General features: G+C 36.7%; 1 protein-coding gene across 3 annotated transcripts; it reads left to right on the forward strand.

The window, feature by feature from the left end:
• Positions 1–3,781: 3,781 nt before the first annotated feature.
• LOC121413668 (serine/threonine-protein kinase 40-like) lies at positions 3,782–18,107 on the forward strand. Of its 3 annotated transcripts, none has more exons than XM_041606582.1 (8): positions 3,782–3,957; positions 6,830–7,940; positions 8,533–8,667; positions 9,760–9,987; positions 14,781–14,949; positions 15,478–15,622; positions 16,112–16,231; positions 17,195–18,107. In XM_041606582.1, the coding sequence occupies exons 2-8, from the start codon at positions 7,008–7,010 to the stop codon at positions 17,508–17,510; spliced, it is 2,046 nt and encodes a 681-aa protein (XP_041462516.1). In that variant the 5' UTR covers positions 3,782–3,957; positions 6,830–7,007; the 3' UTR covers positions 17,511–18,107. The 3 variants fall into 3 exon arrangements, with proteins under 3 accessions (XP_041462516.1, XP_041462517.1, XP_041462518.1); XM_041606583.1 differs by lacking the exon at positions 3,782–3,957 and adding an exon at positions 4,098–4,118; XM_041606584.1 differs by lacking the exon at positions 3,782–3,957 and adding an exon at positions 5,341–5,362.
• The last annotated feature ends 1,159 nt before the right edge of the window (positions 18,108–19,266 follow it).

Consider the following 19,266-nt stretch of genomic DNA (forward strand, 5'->3'; position numbering starts at 1 on the left):
AGAAGTTCCTTCTCAGGAAACAGAGGACTCGGGAAGCGTTGGAGCAGACTTTGTTGATCTGGGCGTCCCAGCTGCAGCGCATCCTGTTAGTAACACCCATTTCAACACCGAGGTAAGGGCACATGTATATACATTTTTTTTTGCCACAGAGTGTGTCTCTTTCTGCATGTGTCTGTACTGGCTTTGGAGCAGACTTTGTTGTCGTTTGCTCCATCAGGCCCATGGGCATAAGTTAGTTAATATGATAGGTAAACATGAAAGAAAACGTAAAAGCTGTACATCGGGCTAGGCAGCTGACGCCCTCCATTGGAAACACCCCTTGCTTGTTATAATTTCTCCATGGAACTAATAGACAGATGGAAGTTATAATAATACATAACAGACTGTGTACGTAACAAACTATAAAAGCTGACGGACAAGGCAGTTGAAGAGAGTCAGCTAAAGCCCCTCTTAAACGCCCCTTCTGCGAAAAAAATGACTGTACGCCAGTAATCTAATTGAAAGCTAGATAGGGAAATTATAACATTGCTTGACATTCAGTTACTCATACAATATGTTTATCTGTTCCAGATTTCATACAATCTGGAACGAATAGTCTTAAGAACTCACCAGTAACCGACTTTACGAGAGGAGACAACATTTTACACAACCTTCCTGGACCACATCCGACATCGAGCATGTCGTCGTTTTCATCGAAATCGATCCATTTCAGAGCTTCATCACGAAATCGGTTCTGCAAATAAACGGAACTTATTAAATCATAAACCCGCGCTAGTTCTACTGTGTCAGTATTCATCTTGCCTAATTTGCATGTCCGAACTAAGTTGAAAAGATCAGTGTGGAAAGACAGACATTGATAGCGAAGCAGTGGCGTACCGTGGGCCACGGCATTGGGGGCCGGCACCAGCAAAAAATTCGAGTCACTTAGGCAGCGCGCGAAGCGCGCTCAGTTTTTAGGTATACTGACCTAATAGAAACATTTTAAGGACATGCAGTGCTATTAAATGGATACGTATCTCACTGATAAAATAATGCGAGCGCGAGGCGCGAGCTGAAAATTTGTGATATTCAGACCTAAAAAGGGACATTATATGCAATTTTTTTGTAATCATGATATGTACCTGCCTCGCTGAACAAATGATGCGAAGCGCGAGCTGAAATTGACCCAAAACGGGGAATATATTTTAGGAATCCATTAAGAGTATACATATCTCAGCAAAGTCATCTAATGCTAGTACCAACCTTTGCTGATTTTGTTAGAATTACATTTAAACACATTAAGCATTTTTTTGTAGACATGGTAATCATACGCATCTCACTAATCAAATACTGTGAGCGCGAAGCGCGAGCTGAAAATTTCGGAAATTCAGACATAAAGAGGGGCATTCTAAGACTGGTTTGTTTGCAGGAATTCACTAAGACTGTACGTATTTCACTAACAAAATGATGCGAGCGCGAAGAGCGAGCTGAAAATTTTTGATGTTGAGATCAGAAAACTTGACATTTTAAGGACTGATTTTAGGAATTCATTGAAGAGTAGACATCTCACCAGTCAACTAATTATGATTTGAACAGATAAATAAAATTCACACATGCAACAAAAATATAAAAAGTGATCAAAATCGGACAAAGAATGACAAAGTTATATGACACTTAACTGAAGTTTTGCATTATTCCGGCGAAATAGTCCTAGGCTTAACTGTCTTCATGAATATTCAATGAGCAAACTAATGATGTCACATCCCCACTTGTTATTTTGTATGGTATTATATGAAATTCGGTTTGTTCTAAAAAATTTCCCCTTAGAACTAAAAAAGTTGAACTGACATCTGATCTAGTCCACTAAATATTAATTGCTGCAATTTATTTGATTATATGGAAGACACATCATTCACACATATATTATGAAATAATGAAACAATTATTATTTGCATGTATTAACATAAAAAAAGTGGGAATTTGACATCATCAGCCAACGTAATGAATATTCATGACGATGCTTTTGTGCATATAACTGTTTTCACAAAATTGCTAAACTTCAAAATTGAATATCTTCGCTATTTGTTACTAGATTTTTATGAAATTTTTAGCATTTTGCTTTGTGAATTTTACTCTATTTATTTAGATATAAATGCCCTCAGCCCTTTAAGAGGCACCAGTCCTGTATCCCCAAAGTCGAGATCATTCATTTTGATGTATAGTGCTGAATGCAACTCAAATGTTGTATTTGTTTATGGTGTAGTGTAACTCTGACAGACATTATGAAGACTGTAGGAATTTGATCTTTTCATTATTATTATCATTATTGTTATTATTATTAATATCATTATTATTATTATCACCATCATCATCATCATCATCATCACTATTATTAATATCATAATTATTGTTGTTGTTGTCGTTATTATTATTATCTACCCACTTCAGCTCCCACGAACTGTTCTCCTAGATTCTCCTAGAGGGCCCTATATACATAAATTTAACGCTATTATCACCTTCTCCAATCTAATACCTCTGGCACCTGACAATAGAAGGCATGCATATCCATGCAGAAAGTCCTTTTTTCACAAGTCAGAGAAAATAAACCCCAGGCCGTGATTCGCGAGGCAGTCGCTCCCCCTCCGAGCCAGCAACAGTCCGGGGTTAGCCTAGATAAACTTGTTAAACATTGATTATTTCAAAATAATCCCCTCGGGATTAACACCCATGGAAATAAATACATGTAAATGATTCATAAAGCAAAGAGCACACAGTTTTTGTTCCTCCCACCTCTATCTTAACAAGAAGTGAAAGGGAGACTGGGGCGATGTCCATATTTTACAGGCTAATTGGGATTGTAGAAAATAGTTGGAAGCGGCCTTAACGTGATATTTAGGCTTAGATGCGAATATACAAATTAAATTATAAATGATAAAGAATTTAGAAATTTTGACGAAATTATTTGGTGCATGCAGTGGGTTGGGCCCATAAAGTCATGTTTTGTTTAACTTATCTTATTATTAATCTAATAATCAAAACTTCTAAAAGTGCCCCTTTCAATATGAATAGGATGGGTTGAGCTATAATAATTATATTGCATTGTATTTGTTTATTTTCTACATGATAATATGTATAGACGTACTGAATACTATTCGCCATGTTCTGTTGTTGTTGTGTGTGAGTGTTTTTTTTTACCAGTTTGTGATATTCTAACCAGTCAATTTTTGTTACTATCATACCTAAATACGCTTGTGAATCTGTATTTTTTTTATGATACCTATATATTGTAGGCTCATAAATTTCAGCCATTGGCTGCAGTCATGTGTATATAAGCATTCATTTGAAAACATACAAACCCTAAATATATAAAAGTTCACTTTATTATTAACATTTAGCACTATATACTATAAGAAAGTTCAACCCCCATCCCCTATGTAAAACAAAAAGCAAAACAATAGAAAAGGGTATAAAAAAACCCACAAAACAATCACTCTGAAAAATCATTTAATTTGCATTCTCCCTACACTGCTACATGATGCCAAGTGCCCCCCCCCCCCCCGTACGTATACACCCTCCTCAGAAGATATCGATGGGATCAATTTGTGGAGGAAGCTTATGGGCAGCCAAATGAGTAAATATTAACATGATTAAAACAGACAAAAAAGAAGGAAACATAATTAAAACAAATGAATTAAAATAAGAGCAATTCAAAAAAAAAAAAAACAGACAAAGGAAGAAGCCGACGAACGTGAAAAAAACGTTTAAAAGAAACATAAAAGTCTGAGTGATTGCACCATCGCACGGCACTCCATAATTGACTGGTGATAACGTAATGGGTGAGTCACATATCGGTGTATGCGTAACAAACAACGGCAGATTATAATGACGTAGTCGTAGATTTCAGCTGATGGAACAGATAGACATGTAATATTGGGTCATATTACACTGTTGCTACATATGCATGCAAGTCCTGTCCATGTAAGTAACTTAGCAGAACTAAATGGCATTTTAGCTTTTAGGTCACTTGTCCATTCTCTGGCGTTTTTTCGTGACAACTGACATGACTTCTTTCAACTCCCTTTGACTTTGTACACAACAAGTGCACGCACCGACACGCACGAGACCTCGAGAGGCCGGGGGTGAGTGAATAATTAATTTCACGATAAGGCCAACTCAGTTATATTTTTGTAGACCATGACGTTGTACATTGATGTTCGCTGTGTAGTGACTAGTGTGTTAGTTACTTTTGTAATTGTATGCATTGCTGTAACGTTAAACAGCTGGCAGCCGTCTATTTCAAGGAGTTTTAAAACATTTTCATTTTCTCCTCGTACACAGACGGCCGACGGCTCGTTATCGACTATCATGCAGCCACCATTACTAGGGGGTTAACAATGCAAAATCTCCCAGACGGGGCTCATCGATTTTTGTCTTTATTTCATAAAAATATATGAAAAGAACTGTTCCAAAATAAAGATTATTATTCCGTTTTGTCCTAAAATGCACCAAACGGGGGAAAAAGTTAAAAAACAGTGACTTCGGCTGTCACGCAAACTTCACTTCCCTGTTTTATCGGAACTTAATACATAAACATATGGCCATTGATTCCCTGTACAGATCGAGCTAGAACTTCGGAGTTCAGCGGAACAATGAACATAAAAATTAACAGAGACCGAAGCTTTTGGTCTAGCGTTGCTGCACCTCACTTGCCGATGGCGCAGCTGCCATCTCCATGTGTGGCAAAAGAAGGGTGGCAATGTTTGGCTTATTTTCTCTTTTTCTTTGGGGCAAATGCTTGATTTCTTTACAATGACAGTTTCCATTACACCTATTATTCATACAACTTGGCTTTTATTTGAATTTGATTCTTTAAATCATTTTTTCTTAATTGAAAATAGAGATAAAAAAATGAAAATTTTCTTGCCATATTACTTTCTACCAATAGAGGGCATACACAAAAATATGCCCAAAATTCAAGTTTTTAGCGCTCTAGGGAAATACAAAAATTATTCCCAAGTTACTAATGAAAAATAAATTGCAACTGTATGGAAATTAGAAATTTTGGTCACAAAAGTGATATTTTAATTGATTTTTTAAAGTGTGTGCTATATACAGCATTGGCATACCATAGTCCTACCTGTAGATTCTCCACCTGTAGGCAGGATGGTAGCAGTGAACAAGTGGACTAACCCAGGGAGCACCAGTCCACGCGCAGCCCACGCGCAACCCACTAGTTAGAAATCCACTGCCAAACGCGGTACATGGTGCGAGGTTAGTATATACTAATACTAACCTCGCAATACGTGCGAGTGGGACTCGTCCGTGTAATACTAGGCAGACGCACTTGTTCATTGCTACCATCCTGCCTGTGGAGAATCTACAGGTAGGACTATGGTATGCCAATGCTGTATTGAGCACACACTTTAAAAAATCATTAAAATATTTAATTTTCCTTCCGGTTCAATTGATTTTTTATTAGTAACTTGGGAATAATTTTTGTATTCACCAGAGCGCTCAAATATGTGAATTTTGGGTATATTTTTGTGTACGCCCTCAATTGGTGGAAAGTAATATGGCAAGAAAATTTTCATTTTTCATTTTTTCAATCTCTACTTTTAATTAAGAAAAAAATATATTAAAAGATTAAATTTACATATTAAGAGCTAAGTTATATGATGATTCGCTGTGATGAAAACTGACAGTGTAAGAAAATCAAGCATTTGGCCGATAGAAAAGGAGAAAATAAGCCAAACATTGCCACTCTTACTTTGCCACACATGGAGATGTAACTGAGAACAAGGTTATATCATAACCTTGTTCATTGAATGAGTGGGCAGACGTATGCTCTCCAAAATGGGGTAGAATTTGGTCGCAATAAAACTCAAAATAAAAGGGGGAAAATATATATTAGATCTATCGTGAGACACAGAATCCTTACATCGAGGCACAAACTAGACCCTCAAAAAAAGGAAAAGTTTTGTCTCGTTCTATCAAAATTTAACAAATAAATTCAATTAAATTTTTTGTTGTTTTTTGTTATTAATTAATCAAACTATCATACTGCTCTAATCTTTATTAAAGCTTTGATTGATCTTATCATAGCTTTATATCTTAAATGATATCTTAAATCTGTAATAATTGATGGACAAGTGGTTATTGATTCCTTCATTTTATTGACTTAGACAAAGCAGTAACTGTAATTACATGTATGTGAAATGGTAATGTTTTCTAAGCGATCTGTCGTTTCATCTTCATCATTGGCCTGACGATGGCAGTAGCCATGGTGATCTGACGTAACTTCCACCTTTACTGGATAATACAGAGTACATTTATATGATATCTTTCAACCGTTTTTCTATAAAATTCTTCTTTTCAATCTTAAAGCGGAAAATCTCATCTCAAATTTGTTATGATTAGCTAGTTGTAAACAGCAGTGTTCTAAGGTTACAGGTAAGCTACTGATACCCCGCAATAAGATTAGTCAAAGTAGGTGTTTAACCTGTGGTATTGTGAATGAGTTTCATGGAACAGTGCCTTGAAGCAGGATATAATCAACAAAGTTATCCCTGGATTAGGTTGACAGTGAAAGACATGCTAATGACTTGACAGAATGATCAAAACCATTCCCCCAAACACAAACAATGCTGTAGAGTTTACATCCTGTTTCTCTAAAGTCCTTTCATAGATAGGAGATTTAAAGGAGTCCAGGATACAGGATATGGGCTTATAATTAATATCACAGCAGATTTGATATTCCTGGACTTCGATGAAAAGAAAGACTTGATGATTTTACAGGATACTAAGAAAATGAACACAATCATGGTAGTTTGTTTTATATTTTATGTTGCAGGTGGTAAGAGATTCATTCCGAAAGGCCATTGATCTGTGATGTTTCTTGTAAAGCAGTTAGTCCTGTTTTAGTTCTCTGCTGCACACTGATTGTACAATGGAATCTAAAGGTACGAGCTTGTTTCTTGAATGCAGTCGAAGGTGATGATACTTAGGTCTTTGCACAGTCTGGGTACAAGATGAAGCGTACGTCATCTGGGTCTGCTGCCCATGAGCAGGAGGTATCTTCCAATCGAAGGAACGTTCCAACGAGACTGAGTCAGGCAGCTGAGAGTATGGCTCACAGGAGACCTCCTCTGCTCCTCAATACCTCACAGTCGTCGTCATCATCGTCGGACTCAGCCGACTCGCCTGTCATTGACGGTACCCCTCCCATCAATCAAGAGAGGAATGTTCCAGACTTCGAATTTGATAGGACTAGAATGACAAGTGGTCCGGCAATGCCAGGGTACCCTGGACCTCGTCACCGTCAGGGGACGAGTCGCACAATGACTCCTATGGACTTTGCTAGTAATTTGAGGAATGGTTCTTTGCATCACAGCAGACAAGTGGCTTCTTCATCTCAAGCTAGTCCTACTCCTAACCTCAGAATACCTCACCTGGCAAACGTTCCTGTGACGAACCAACGTACCATGCTTCATGCCAGGCGTATGATGGAGCGTCGCACTTCACCACCGTCCAATGACGACAACTCTTCACTCGCATCTGCAGCCGAAGGGATCATTGCAGCCGAGGGGATAATGGCAGCTGAGTCAGCAGCATTGACATCGCTCCAATTGCGGATACCAGGATTGCCTTCCTCATCGGGATATCCATCTCCTACCACATTCATCTCCTCAGAAACCTATCCTTACCCCTACCACAACATGACTACTTCAACCTTGTCTCCATCCTCCTCCACCACCTCTTCATTCCCTAGAGACCAGACCCAGTCCTCACAAACTGTTCCTTTGAGAAATGGGCCAGGTTCCTCCAAGCATACTGCAGGTACATCTACTCTGAAGCGAGCTGGTCCTTATTTGCTGGGGCCAAGGCTTGGCACATCGCCTGTCCGAAGCATTGTCCAATGTTTAGCCAGGAAAGATGGCAGTGATGACTTTTATTCTTTAAAGGTAAGAAATCAAACCACACACAACACATTCCCATTTAGGAATCATCTTGTTCATGCCAAAATATGTTTAACTCCCAAAGCACTTGTATGTCACCAATGGGTTAAAGAGGCTCCTTCACAACATCTGGTTTTACTACTACACTTTCACGGATATGTAGAGTTGATCTGTTCGAGGCAAATAGAAGAATATTTTCAGTGTACAGAGCATCCAAGTGACTTATTCCTTCATTATCTTTTTTTTATTAGCAGGGAATTTCATCAGTGATTCAAAGATTGGTATCCTTGGTAGTCCCACAACAAAGTAGAAATTATTAAAGCAAATATGGACACATTCTTAATTAAAACTATTTACAAGAGGTAAGAAATTAAAACAAGAAAAAAAAACTCAGTTGTATCATCTAAGCAAAATATTGAATGAGGAATCTGTGCAGTTGTTGAAGATTAGATAAACCATTCTACATAACTTCTCTCAAGCAAATTTGCTGGCATTACTGTATGAAATTAACATTATAACTTAAAAGAAATGATAAAAGTAAAACCTGAAACACATCAAACTTTGGGTTTATTTTGTTATGGTTGTGATTTGCCTTCAGATTCTGACTTTGTCTGAGAGTGGACGAGAGAATCAGGATGAAAGACAAGGGAAAATGCTCCTACACACAGAATACTCCTTGCTGTCTTTGCTAAGAGATCAAGAAGGGGTTGTACACCACCATGGACTCTTTCAGGTACGTTGGTTTATTAACGATGGTCTAAGTCTTCTAAAATTATGGGAAGCCAGAAATGATGAGATTTTTCTAATATTGTTTCTTATTTTAAAGTGCTCTTCATTAATTCTGTAATGTTGAAGACAGCTATTTTATTTTCTTTCCCAGACAGTTATGAATGAAGTGTCAAAGTGTCAAAAAGGCAGATACATTGAATCTGTAGTGTGAGGGATTTATATTACTTTGGCTATCCATAGTTAAACCACAACTTCTGACCAAAGTTTAAATCAAATCAAATTTTAGAATACAGGTCAAAGCGGTTTGGGCCTAAGAAGTAATGTCTCATGTAGGAGTCACTTTCAAAATTCTCTTGGTCTTGAATGCTAGTAATTTCATGTAGGTATGGTTCTAGAAAAAAAATGTACCAAATGTGTTTTTTAGTCCTTTTTCAGTTCAGGATGTGCCATTCTTCAATAAAAGCTGTTTTTACACCAAGCAAACCATTGTGTTTTTCAAATTGGCAGTGCAATGGAAACAAATCGTTATTTTGAAAATGTAAATTAGCAACTTTTCCATTACATTTTTTATTGGTTTTATATTAGTATAATAGGTTTTTTTTTCTCCAACTGTGTAACTATATACAAATGTGTTTTTTTTTACATATGTTATTATTTATTTATTTATTTATTTATTGCTATATTTGCACATAAAAATTGACCAGCAGCACAAGCTGAAAGGGTCAATTTACAAAAATTCATGAAGTACAATATACAGATATAACAAAACAAATGCATTAAAACATAAATACAGTATTCTACATCAAAACTTATCTCCAACTTAAACCAAAACAGTGAAAGCAGCTTGATTATAACCCCAGAATTCATCAAAATTGTTATTTATTTTTTCCCAGTTTATTTGATTCCAAGAATAAGCAAAATGCAATTTATTCCAAGTCAGATTGTGAACTAGTCGTAAGATGTGTAAAGATTTTCAAGTCAGTTGGCTCCCCATTCAAGTCATATTTTGACAAAGTTGAAACTTGTAAGTACCAATTATGTAAGGTTACCTGCAATTTCTGATAGAATCTCAATGAACTTGAACCTTTCCCAACAGGACCGTGCCTATGAGATCAGACCCGATGCATCCAGCAGTGGAAGAAAGACGTCTTACAAGAAGAGGTTGTGCCTTGTCTTGGACTGTTTGGTGTCACATGACTTCAGCAGTCGGACGGTGGACCTTGTTAATCTCCAGCATCATGTGATTCATGAGAAGAAGTTAAGTGAGAAGGAGGCCGTCTATATCTTTCATGATGTAGTCAGTATCGTGGAGAGTCTACATAAGGTGAGAGTGTGAATAATTCTACCCACAAATAATGCTGCTTCTACTTCTATTTTTTTTACAATTACTGCTAATTCTGCTGCTGCTACTATAGTCTGGTCAGTTAGCGGAATTATGTGGACACGGTGGACAAAAGCATGATTTTTTCTCCAGACCTTTGTTTATGTATAAGAATTAAGAATGGGGTATGCTCCAAAAAATCTGGCTGCAGGAACAGTGAAAAAATGGGTGAAAATGTCAGAATTTATGAGTTCAGATTTGTCTGATATATAGACTAGCGCTAGTGCAAAACTCAATAGCAGTGCATTATTTTGCTTTGAATTAGTTCTTGAATTCAGACCCTTTTTGAACAGATCTTCTGTTTGTCCTCGCATCTCAATGCACCAAATATCTGAATGAAGATGCTAACCAAGCCGAAGGGTGACGGTGGAGGGGGTTGAAAATTTGGTGTGTGTGTACATATTTTGGTCTTGGGGTAAAGGTGTGCAATACACATTTTTTGCATGTGTTGGAAATTGTGTTGCCATGGTAACAGTGTATTATTGCAAAAATAAGGTAAAAATCTTGCAGTTAGAACCACTTCCTCTGTTTTTAACCGATTCTCATGAAATTTGGCACACACATTGGTCTTGAGGTGAAGATGTCTAAGACACACTTTTGTGTGTCTTTCAGAAATCTTGTTGCCATGGTAACAACATATCTGGTGAAAATTGGGGAAAAAACCTTACAATTCAAACTGTTTCATCAGTTTTCAATCAATTTTCATGAAATTTGGCACACACATTGGTATTGAAGTAAAGATGTACATAGCACTTTTTGTGTGCATTTTCAAAATTGTGTTGCCATGGGAACAACATATTATATGGCGAAATTTAGTAAAACACTTGCAATTTGAACTACTTCATCAGTTTTGAACCAATTCTCATGAAATTTGGCTCACACATTGGCCTTGGGGTAAAGATGTGCAAGAACCTTTTTTTTTGCATTTGTCAGAGAGTGCATTACCAGGGTAGCCACATATGATAGCCAGAAATGTAGGAAAACTTATTGTGGATCAAACTTCTTCCCCTGTTTTTAGTCAGTGCTCATAAAAATTGGAAGAAATATTCATCTTAGGGTAAAGATTCATATTAAATTCTAAATGTCTTCTCTGCATTAAAATGTGGGGTATTAATCACCTTCATTAATATTTCTGGGTTTGGGGGAAGGGGCAGGATTAGTCCTTTAAATCTGACATCAAAGAAGGTAAAGGCAGTGGCCATTAGAAACATAAAAATGATAAACACTCTTAAAAAACGCATCCCCTTAAGGGCATATAGGCTGGAGGTACACTGGGTGAATATGAAACCTTCCGCTGAAGCAGAGGAGTTCCAACACTGGCAAGCAAAACAAAATGTGTACCCCTTGTACTTTCAACAGCTGATTTTCCAAACCTTAGTTCCACCTCCCCAAGATGTGCACCCTCCCCATACCACTTTTAGTTCTATTTCCCCATGCTCAAACCAGACAGCACCTTTGTCCCTCAGGGGTCAATGCATTTTTAAAGCTAGACATTACTCTTTTTCTGCGGGGGGGGGTGGGGTCTTTAGAAAATGACCTCATTAAAATTACAGTTAAAGGATTATGACTAGGAACTTAACCCCCCCCCCCGAAAAAAATAGGGGGCTGATATACTTTTTAGCAGAAAATGCCCCCCCCCCCTTCAAAGGTAAGAAGAGTCCTTTGCACTTCAGACCATTCATTTGAAGCTTAATGCATTCTGATTTGATAAAAAATTTGTTTACAGTACCCAATTAACCATTGTTTATTTATATTCTCCTACTCAGTCTTTTATTCATATTCATATTCCGTTCCTACTCTTTCTTTTTAACTTTCACATCACTCTTGATTTTGAGCTTCACCATGCCATCTCTTTCTGTTTCCTGTCACTCTCTAAGTATATTTTTTCTGACATTTTAAAGTGTACCTTTAATCATGCAACTAATTATTATAGAAATATAAATATATATCAAAATATCTGCACTTGTTTTAGAAATTCACTTGCAAATCCATGACTCAGTAACATACCATATCAAAAATATACCTATGTGCACAATAGATTTTAGCCTTATATTTTCTTTCATTTAATTTTTTCAGTATATTTCTGTGGCAGCCCCTGCTTCATGCTTCAAATAAAACATTGATTAATTGGACACCGGAAACTTTTTTTTTCAAAGCAGAATGTTTGAGGCTTTAAATTAATATGCTGAAGTGTAAAGGTTTTCCCTTTTTTTTTGGGGGGGGGGTTAAGTTCCTAGTTGTTATAATTTCATTTTAATCTTTATGTGGCAATTTTCTAAAGCCCCCCCCCAACAAAAAAATGTAAGGGGTGTTTTTTAAGAGTGTTTAAGTTCCTCATGGTCATGGCCTTTAACCTTCTATATTTTTATGTTGTCAGTTTTTAAGGACCTTCTCCGCCCCTCCCCCAAAAGCCTATAAATATTATTGAAGATGATTAATACCCTGCGCTATTATATGACGTTATAAAGGGGAATCAAACCCAAATAAACACTTGTTTTTAGAGGAAAATGAAAAATCAGACAAGTTTATAGGTCAAAGTTTGAACAATATCGGACAAACCATAACAAAGTTGTGAACATATTAAAGTTATAAACATTGGTAATCAATATACCCATGAAGACTTCAAATTGACCGCATGTGTGATGTCACAGTGATTTAAGAAGGCAAGGACCACTCTTCCATGTACTGGAATAATTAATTAGCTAAAATTTCTTTTTTCAAAAGTTTTACTTCAAATTATATCTTTCTTTCATGAGGACATAAAACATGCTACCGGGTTTATATTACGGCCCCAATGGAATAGGGATTTAGGAGAAAACCAAAAATCCTGATAACTATGGGAAAGTTGTCCTTGCAGCCTCACCCCTTGTCATAATTTACTTACCCAGTTGCCAATTTGAATTCTACATACTAGTAGCCTTAGGGATCTTAATTTCAAAGCAGCCATAACTTTATTTTGCTTGTCCGATTTCTTTAAAACTTTCACCATTCTTATTTTTCTCCTTTTTCCATGCACACAACATTATGACCAAGGCTTGATTCCCTTTTAATACTGAATATGAATCTTTACCCAAAATGAATATTTGTGTCAACTTTTATGAGCACAGGCTGAAAACTGAGAAGTAGACTGATCCACAATGAGTTTTCCCCCATATTTCTGGCTAAATGTGGTTACCAAGGCATTGCACTCTCTGACAAAAGGTTCTTGCACATCTTTACCCCAAGGCCAATGTGTGAGCCATAATTTTTTCATGAGAATTGGTTCAAAACAACAACAAAAAACTGATGAAGTAGTTCAAATTGCAATGTTTTTACCTAAATTTTGCCATATAATATGTTGTTCCCATGGCAACACAATTTTGGAAACACACAAAAAGTGCCTTGTACATCTTTACTTCAATACCAATGTGTGTGCCAAATTTCATGAAAATTGATTGAAAACTGATGAAACAGTTTGAATTGTAAGGTTTTTTCCCCAATTTTCACCAGATATGTTGTTACCATGGCAACAAGATTTCTGAAAGACACACAAAAGTGTGTCTTAGACATCTTCACCTCAAGACCAATGTGTGTGCCAAATTTCATGAGAATCGGTTAAAAACAGAGGAAGTGGTTCTAACTGCAAGATTTTTACCTTATTTTTGCAATAATACACTGTTACCATGGCAACACAATTTCCAACACATGCAAAAAATGTGTCTTGCACACCTTTACCCCAAGACCAAAATATGTACACACACACCAACATTCAACCCCTCCACCGTCACCCTTCGGCTTGGTTAGCATCTTCATTCAGATATTTGGTGCATTGAGATACGAGGACAAACAGAAGATCTGTTCAAAAAGGGTCTGAATTCAAGAACTAATTCAAAGCAAAATAATGCACTGCTATTGAGTTTTGCACTAGCGCTAGTCTATATATCAGACAAATCTGAACTCATAAATTCTGACATTTTCACCCATTTTTTCACTGTTCCTGCAGCCAGATTTTTTGGAGCATACCCCATTCTTAGTTCTTATACATAAACAAAGGTCTGGAGAAAAAATCATGCTTTTGTCCACCGTGTCCACAAGTAGGGCATTTTTGACGCTAACAGACCAGACTACTACTACTACTACTACTATCACTACTACTATATTATTCTACTACTTTTACTACTACTACTACTACTACTACTACTACTACTACTACTACTACTACTACTACTACTACTACTACTACTACTTCTTCTACTACTTCTACTACTATTACTACTACTACTACTACTACTACTACTACTACTACTACTACTACTACTACTACTACTACTACTACTACTACTACTACTACTACTACTACTACTACTACTACTACTACTACTACTACTACTACTACTACTACTATCACTACTACTATTACTTCTACTACTACTACTACTACTACTACTACTACTACTACTACTTCTATTACTATTCCTTCTACTACTTTTACTACTTCTTCTACTACTACTACTACTACTACTACTACTACTACTACTACTACTACTACTACTACTTCTGCTAATACTACTACTACTGCTACTTCTACTTCCACCACCACCACCATCACTACTTCTCCTATTACTGTTAACTGTTGCTGGCCTGCTGCTATTAATTGTTAATACATTTTACCACAAAATTTACTGATGCTGTTATATGTTTTTGATTAAAGAGCAGGTCTTCCTCACTGTTATTATGTTTGTGTTCTATCACTTCAGAAAAACATTGTTCATCGTGATTTGAAGTTGGGCAACATGGTACTCAACTGCCACACACGCAAGATAACTCTCACCAATTTCTGCCTCGGCAAACACCTCGTCAGTGAGCATGACCTTCTCAAGGACCAACGAGGGAGCCCTGCTTATATCAGCCCAGATGTATTGAGTGGTAAGTTGTGATTGGTAGCCTGTTTAGACCTCAGCAAAGATCTGAAGTCTTTCAACCTCAGTGCCAGATCTTGTATCCTCCACAGGACAGTACTTGTGTAGTAATCGAAAAGAAGAACAATCAATCAGTCAATGGCATGTTGCAACAGTCAAATTACATTCATAGGTTCTTTCAGTTTGTATATTTTTAGGGCAATGGTGCCCTCTCTAAGGCACTTTCTGAATTGAGTTAACCCAGGACATTTAAAGATAAATACAAAAATGAGACAAAGTGAGATGTATAATACAAGTTAAATCAAGACACATTAAAAGAAAGAAAAAAAATCTACAATGTACAAAAAGAAGACAAGACATAATGAATCAAATCATGCTACACAAGTTGTAACATAAGAATAAGAGATAGAAGTTGAGTAGGGAAAATTGATTTGGAGGTCCCCCTTTCTTTAAGAAGTGGAATTTGTGTATGTGAATTATGTTTTTTATGTATTTAAAACTTTTTTTTTATTTCATCTCCCCACCCCTCCTGCAGGAAAGCCCTACTTGGGTAAGCCAAGTGACATGTGGGCACTGGGTGTTGTACTGTTCACCATGCTGTATGGTCAGTTTCCATTCTATGATAGTGCCCCTCAGGAACTCTTCAGGAAGATCAAGGCAGCAGAGTTCACCATTCCTCAGTAAGTGTACAAAGATAATTCAGATTTCATATACAGCATCTTGTCAAATATAATATGATTTCATTCAGGAAAGCTAAGGAGTAAAGCTTTGTCTTATTTAATCATTCTCAATAATGTTTTGATAATAATAATACAAAGCATTTGTAAGGCGCCTAATATGGCAATTTCTAAACACACTTTCCAATTTGATATAAAAATTGGATGGGCCTACTACCTACAAGGGCAAGGCTTAATTTGGCATTGTTACACCTTTTTTTTTAAATGGGAGAGAATATATGAATTGTAAAAGTCCCCCCCTTTTTTTTTTACTTAAGATGGTCTGTAAAAGTATTTTTATACATCTTGAATCGATGTAAAAAAAATGTGTGCATGTTTCAAACTTTTGACGAAGGAACTGCAGTCACAAAATCACTGACATAGCACATTTCATTCAATTATGGAAATGTCCATGTTAACAAATTCTACTCCTCCTCTTCCTCCCCTTTACAGAGATGGGCGTGTTTCTGAGAATACAACAGGTCTTATCAAGAGTTTGTTAGTCTTGGATGCATCCACCAGACTTACTGCCTCGCAGGTCATAGAGTCTGTCAAAACTACATTGGCCATGTGGTGAGTATTCCAAACCTTCGTTAATGAAAGCTTTCTATTTTAAGGCCACCGCACACCTTACGACTAGCCCACCATCCGATATTCAGAGCAAATCGCATTTTGCTTATTTAACTGAAAGAAAACTAATATAACAATTGTTGATGATTGCAAGCCTTTATTTTGGAGTAAAGGTCGACTTGGTTTCAAATCCTAGACAATCATACGATTGCTATGACGTAATTGCAACTAGATATTAAATTTGCTTTTATTCTAAGGATGATAGAATAGTCACAGATTTGAACATAGGTATTCCTACAATTTAAACCATTACACAGTAAGATATTCCATGTCTCAATAATAGCGTCGAATTCTATTACGTTTTATTCCAAAATCGGGTCGCAGGCCAATCGTAAGTTTGCGGTGGCTTTTAGACATCCAGATGTGAGAAAATAAATTAGAAACATGGTTTTCTGTGTATTGTAAACACAGTAGAACAAGCCATTTCAGAGATACAATCTGAGCATGTGCAGTTAGAGGACATTTGTACCAGAAACTTCAAACCGCTGACATGAAAGACATGTGTTGTTGCCTGACATTGCAGCTTAATACATGCAGACTAGAATCCAAAAAGGCAGGTGAAGAGAATAGCTTGTCTCTAGTTGCTCATAGCTGAAAAGTGCATGCATATTATAGAATTAGAATGCCCTTCAGAAAAAGTCTATTGTTCACTGGTATCCAGGAGGAGGGATTTACTTTCCGAAAGGGAATTAAAAAGTGGTTTATGAGGCAACTGCATTACTTTGTGAGTGCCTAATAAAGTGCACAAAAAGACTTCTCCTTATTTAAAATATCTGTGGATATTAGAGGTCATTCGGAACATGGGCTAACTACAAACTGGTCTATTTAATACAAATCCAGAAGTACAACCCAGAGTTATCAATCTGAATCATAATCTGTTATGCTGGTTCTTTTCTTTTTATTTAGGAAATCAATGGCAATGCAAGGTGAGCAACTTCAGGTGGTCCCTGACATCGACCATGGCGACAGCGATTCACCGGTCACCAAGAAACCCTGCGATTCTTCAGCGACAGCAGCGGCATCCTCGTGCAGTAAGGCCATCCCCGCTGATTGGGAACTAAAGCTGCATCAGAAGTCCCAGCCATCTCCCGTCGTCACCAACTACAGGGCTCCAAGGTCTCCCCTCTCGGCCCATCGCCATCCTCCGGTAAGGCAGTTCAGTCACGATGCCCAACCTCTCTCGGCAGCAGAGGCAGCTATCTTCTTCAATGCCCGGTCATGACATCGTTTCTGAGGCCATCCTCTCATCATTTGTTGAACTATGAAGCACATTTGCCTAAATTATCATCCTCTGTTGAAACAGCTCAGTGATGATGTGTAGCGTCTTTTTGAAGCTGAGGTAGCAATCTTCTTAAATACTTAGTCATAAAATTGCTTCTGATTCCAAGTTCTCTTCTTCTATGCGTTGATCTATGAAGTGCATTTGCCCAAATCATCCACCATTGAGAAGCTCAGCGATGATTGCGCAGCGCATTTCGAAAGCAGAGGTTGCAATTTTCTCAATTTCTTGGTCAAGATAATTGTTCTTTTGCATTTAATGCATCCTGTGCTATGTAACATTGTTGCACAAAGCCACTCCTCTCAGCCACCTCAGTTGTAATGTACATTACCTCTCGGCAGCATTGGGAGCCATCTTCTAAAATTCTTGGTCTTTTTGATAATTACTTCACTAATTTTGCATTTAATGCACCTTTGGCTCTGAAACATGTCGGCCTTGAGCTGCTCCTCTCAGAAAATTGCTCCAAGGTCTCCCTCCATACTTTGTCAGGTTTGCCACAGTTCAGATTCAAAATGATATAATTATGATTACAATTCCACACTTTCACCTATCATTTTACATACATGTACAATTGCTAACCATATTTCTCAACTTGATATGTACGTTAATCATCCTTTAAAAGACTAGGTCCTTGTTGCAATCAACATTTGCAGTCTATTGCAATTATCAGTAATGCTAAATTTTACAATTGATTAGTTTGTGGTACAGGTCCTTGAATTTCAGTTCAGGGATATTGAATATATCATGGTTTTAAATTCAAGCAAATTAAAAAAAAAGCAAAATATTATTCACACCTTTTGCCCCACTTTATTCTGTTCGATCATATCATTTCTCCAATCCCAGTTTGTTCATGGCTCGAACAGAGTGTGCATACTCCCAGTATTATATCTCCCTCACTATATACACTATTCATGTATATATATATATATCTCAAGATCTGATTATATGATATATTTTCCTTGATCATTTTCATGTTTTATGTTTGAAATTGAAAATTTGTGATAGGAATGTATACATGTTACATTTTTATGTTCTTGTTTCCCCCTATGATTAAATGAATTTATATTCGCAGTCATACTTTTTAATATAAATTTTGTGTAGATCATGTATTTTGTTTTATATGTAGATGCATACAAAATCAATGTTTTGCATATTCTTAAGTTTATGTTTTTTTTATGTAGTGTGATTTTGTTGCACCCTTTTTTAGTTTCCTTTTATATTGTATCAATGAAGCTTTTGATACATTCCTTAAATTGTATTATATCATGAAATATGAAATCTGTAAATGTGAAATATGAATACAAAAAGCAATGTGAATTGAAATGGATCTCAGAATAGAGCTATCCTATGGTCACCTCGCTTTTTCAATTTTTTCAAACATTTTCAACCCAGTATACATTTAATAAGACTGAATTTTATTTTGACTATTCGTTAACATCTCATGAGGAAAGGTTGTTCTGCTTTGTCAGAATTCCTAGTCAGCACTTATTAGCCACCTACTCTCCCATTTTGAGAGGTGATTGAACAGAAAAACACATACATGGTTTGACATGAAATAAGATTTAATACAATTATGCCTTAAAAATAGAAAAATTCATTCAAAGGTATTTGTTATCTTTTATATAGGAGAAGAAATACAATTATTAATTATTATTTTGTTTGGCATCTGGCAAGAGCGAAGATTTATTAATAATATACA

The sequence above is a fragment of the Lytechinus variegatus genome, chromosome 4 (genome assembly GCF_018143015.1).
Source record: "Lytechinus variegatus isolate NC3 chromosome 4, Lvar_3.0, whole genome shotgun sequence".
Classification (NCBI taxonomy): Eukaryota; Metazoa; Echinodermata; class Echinoidea; order Temnopleuroida; family Toxopneustidae; genus Lytechinus; species Lytechinus variegatus.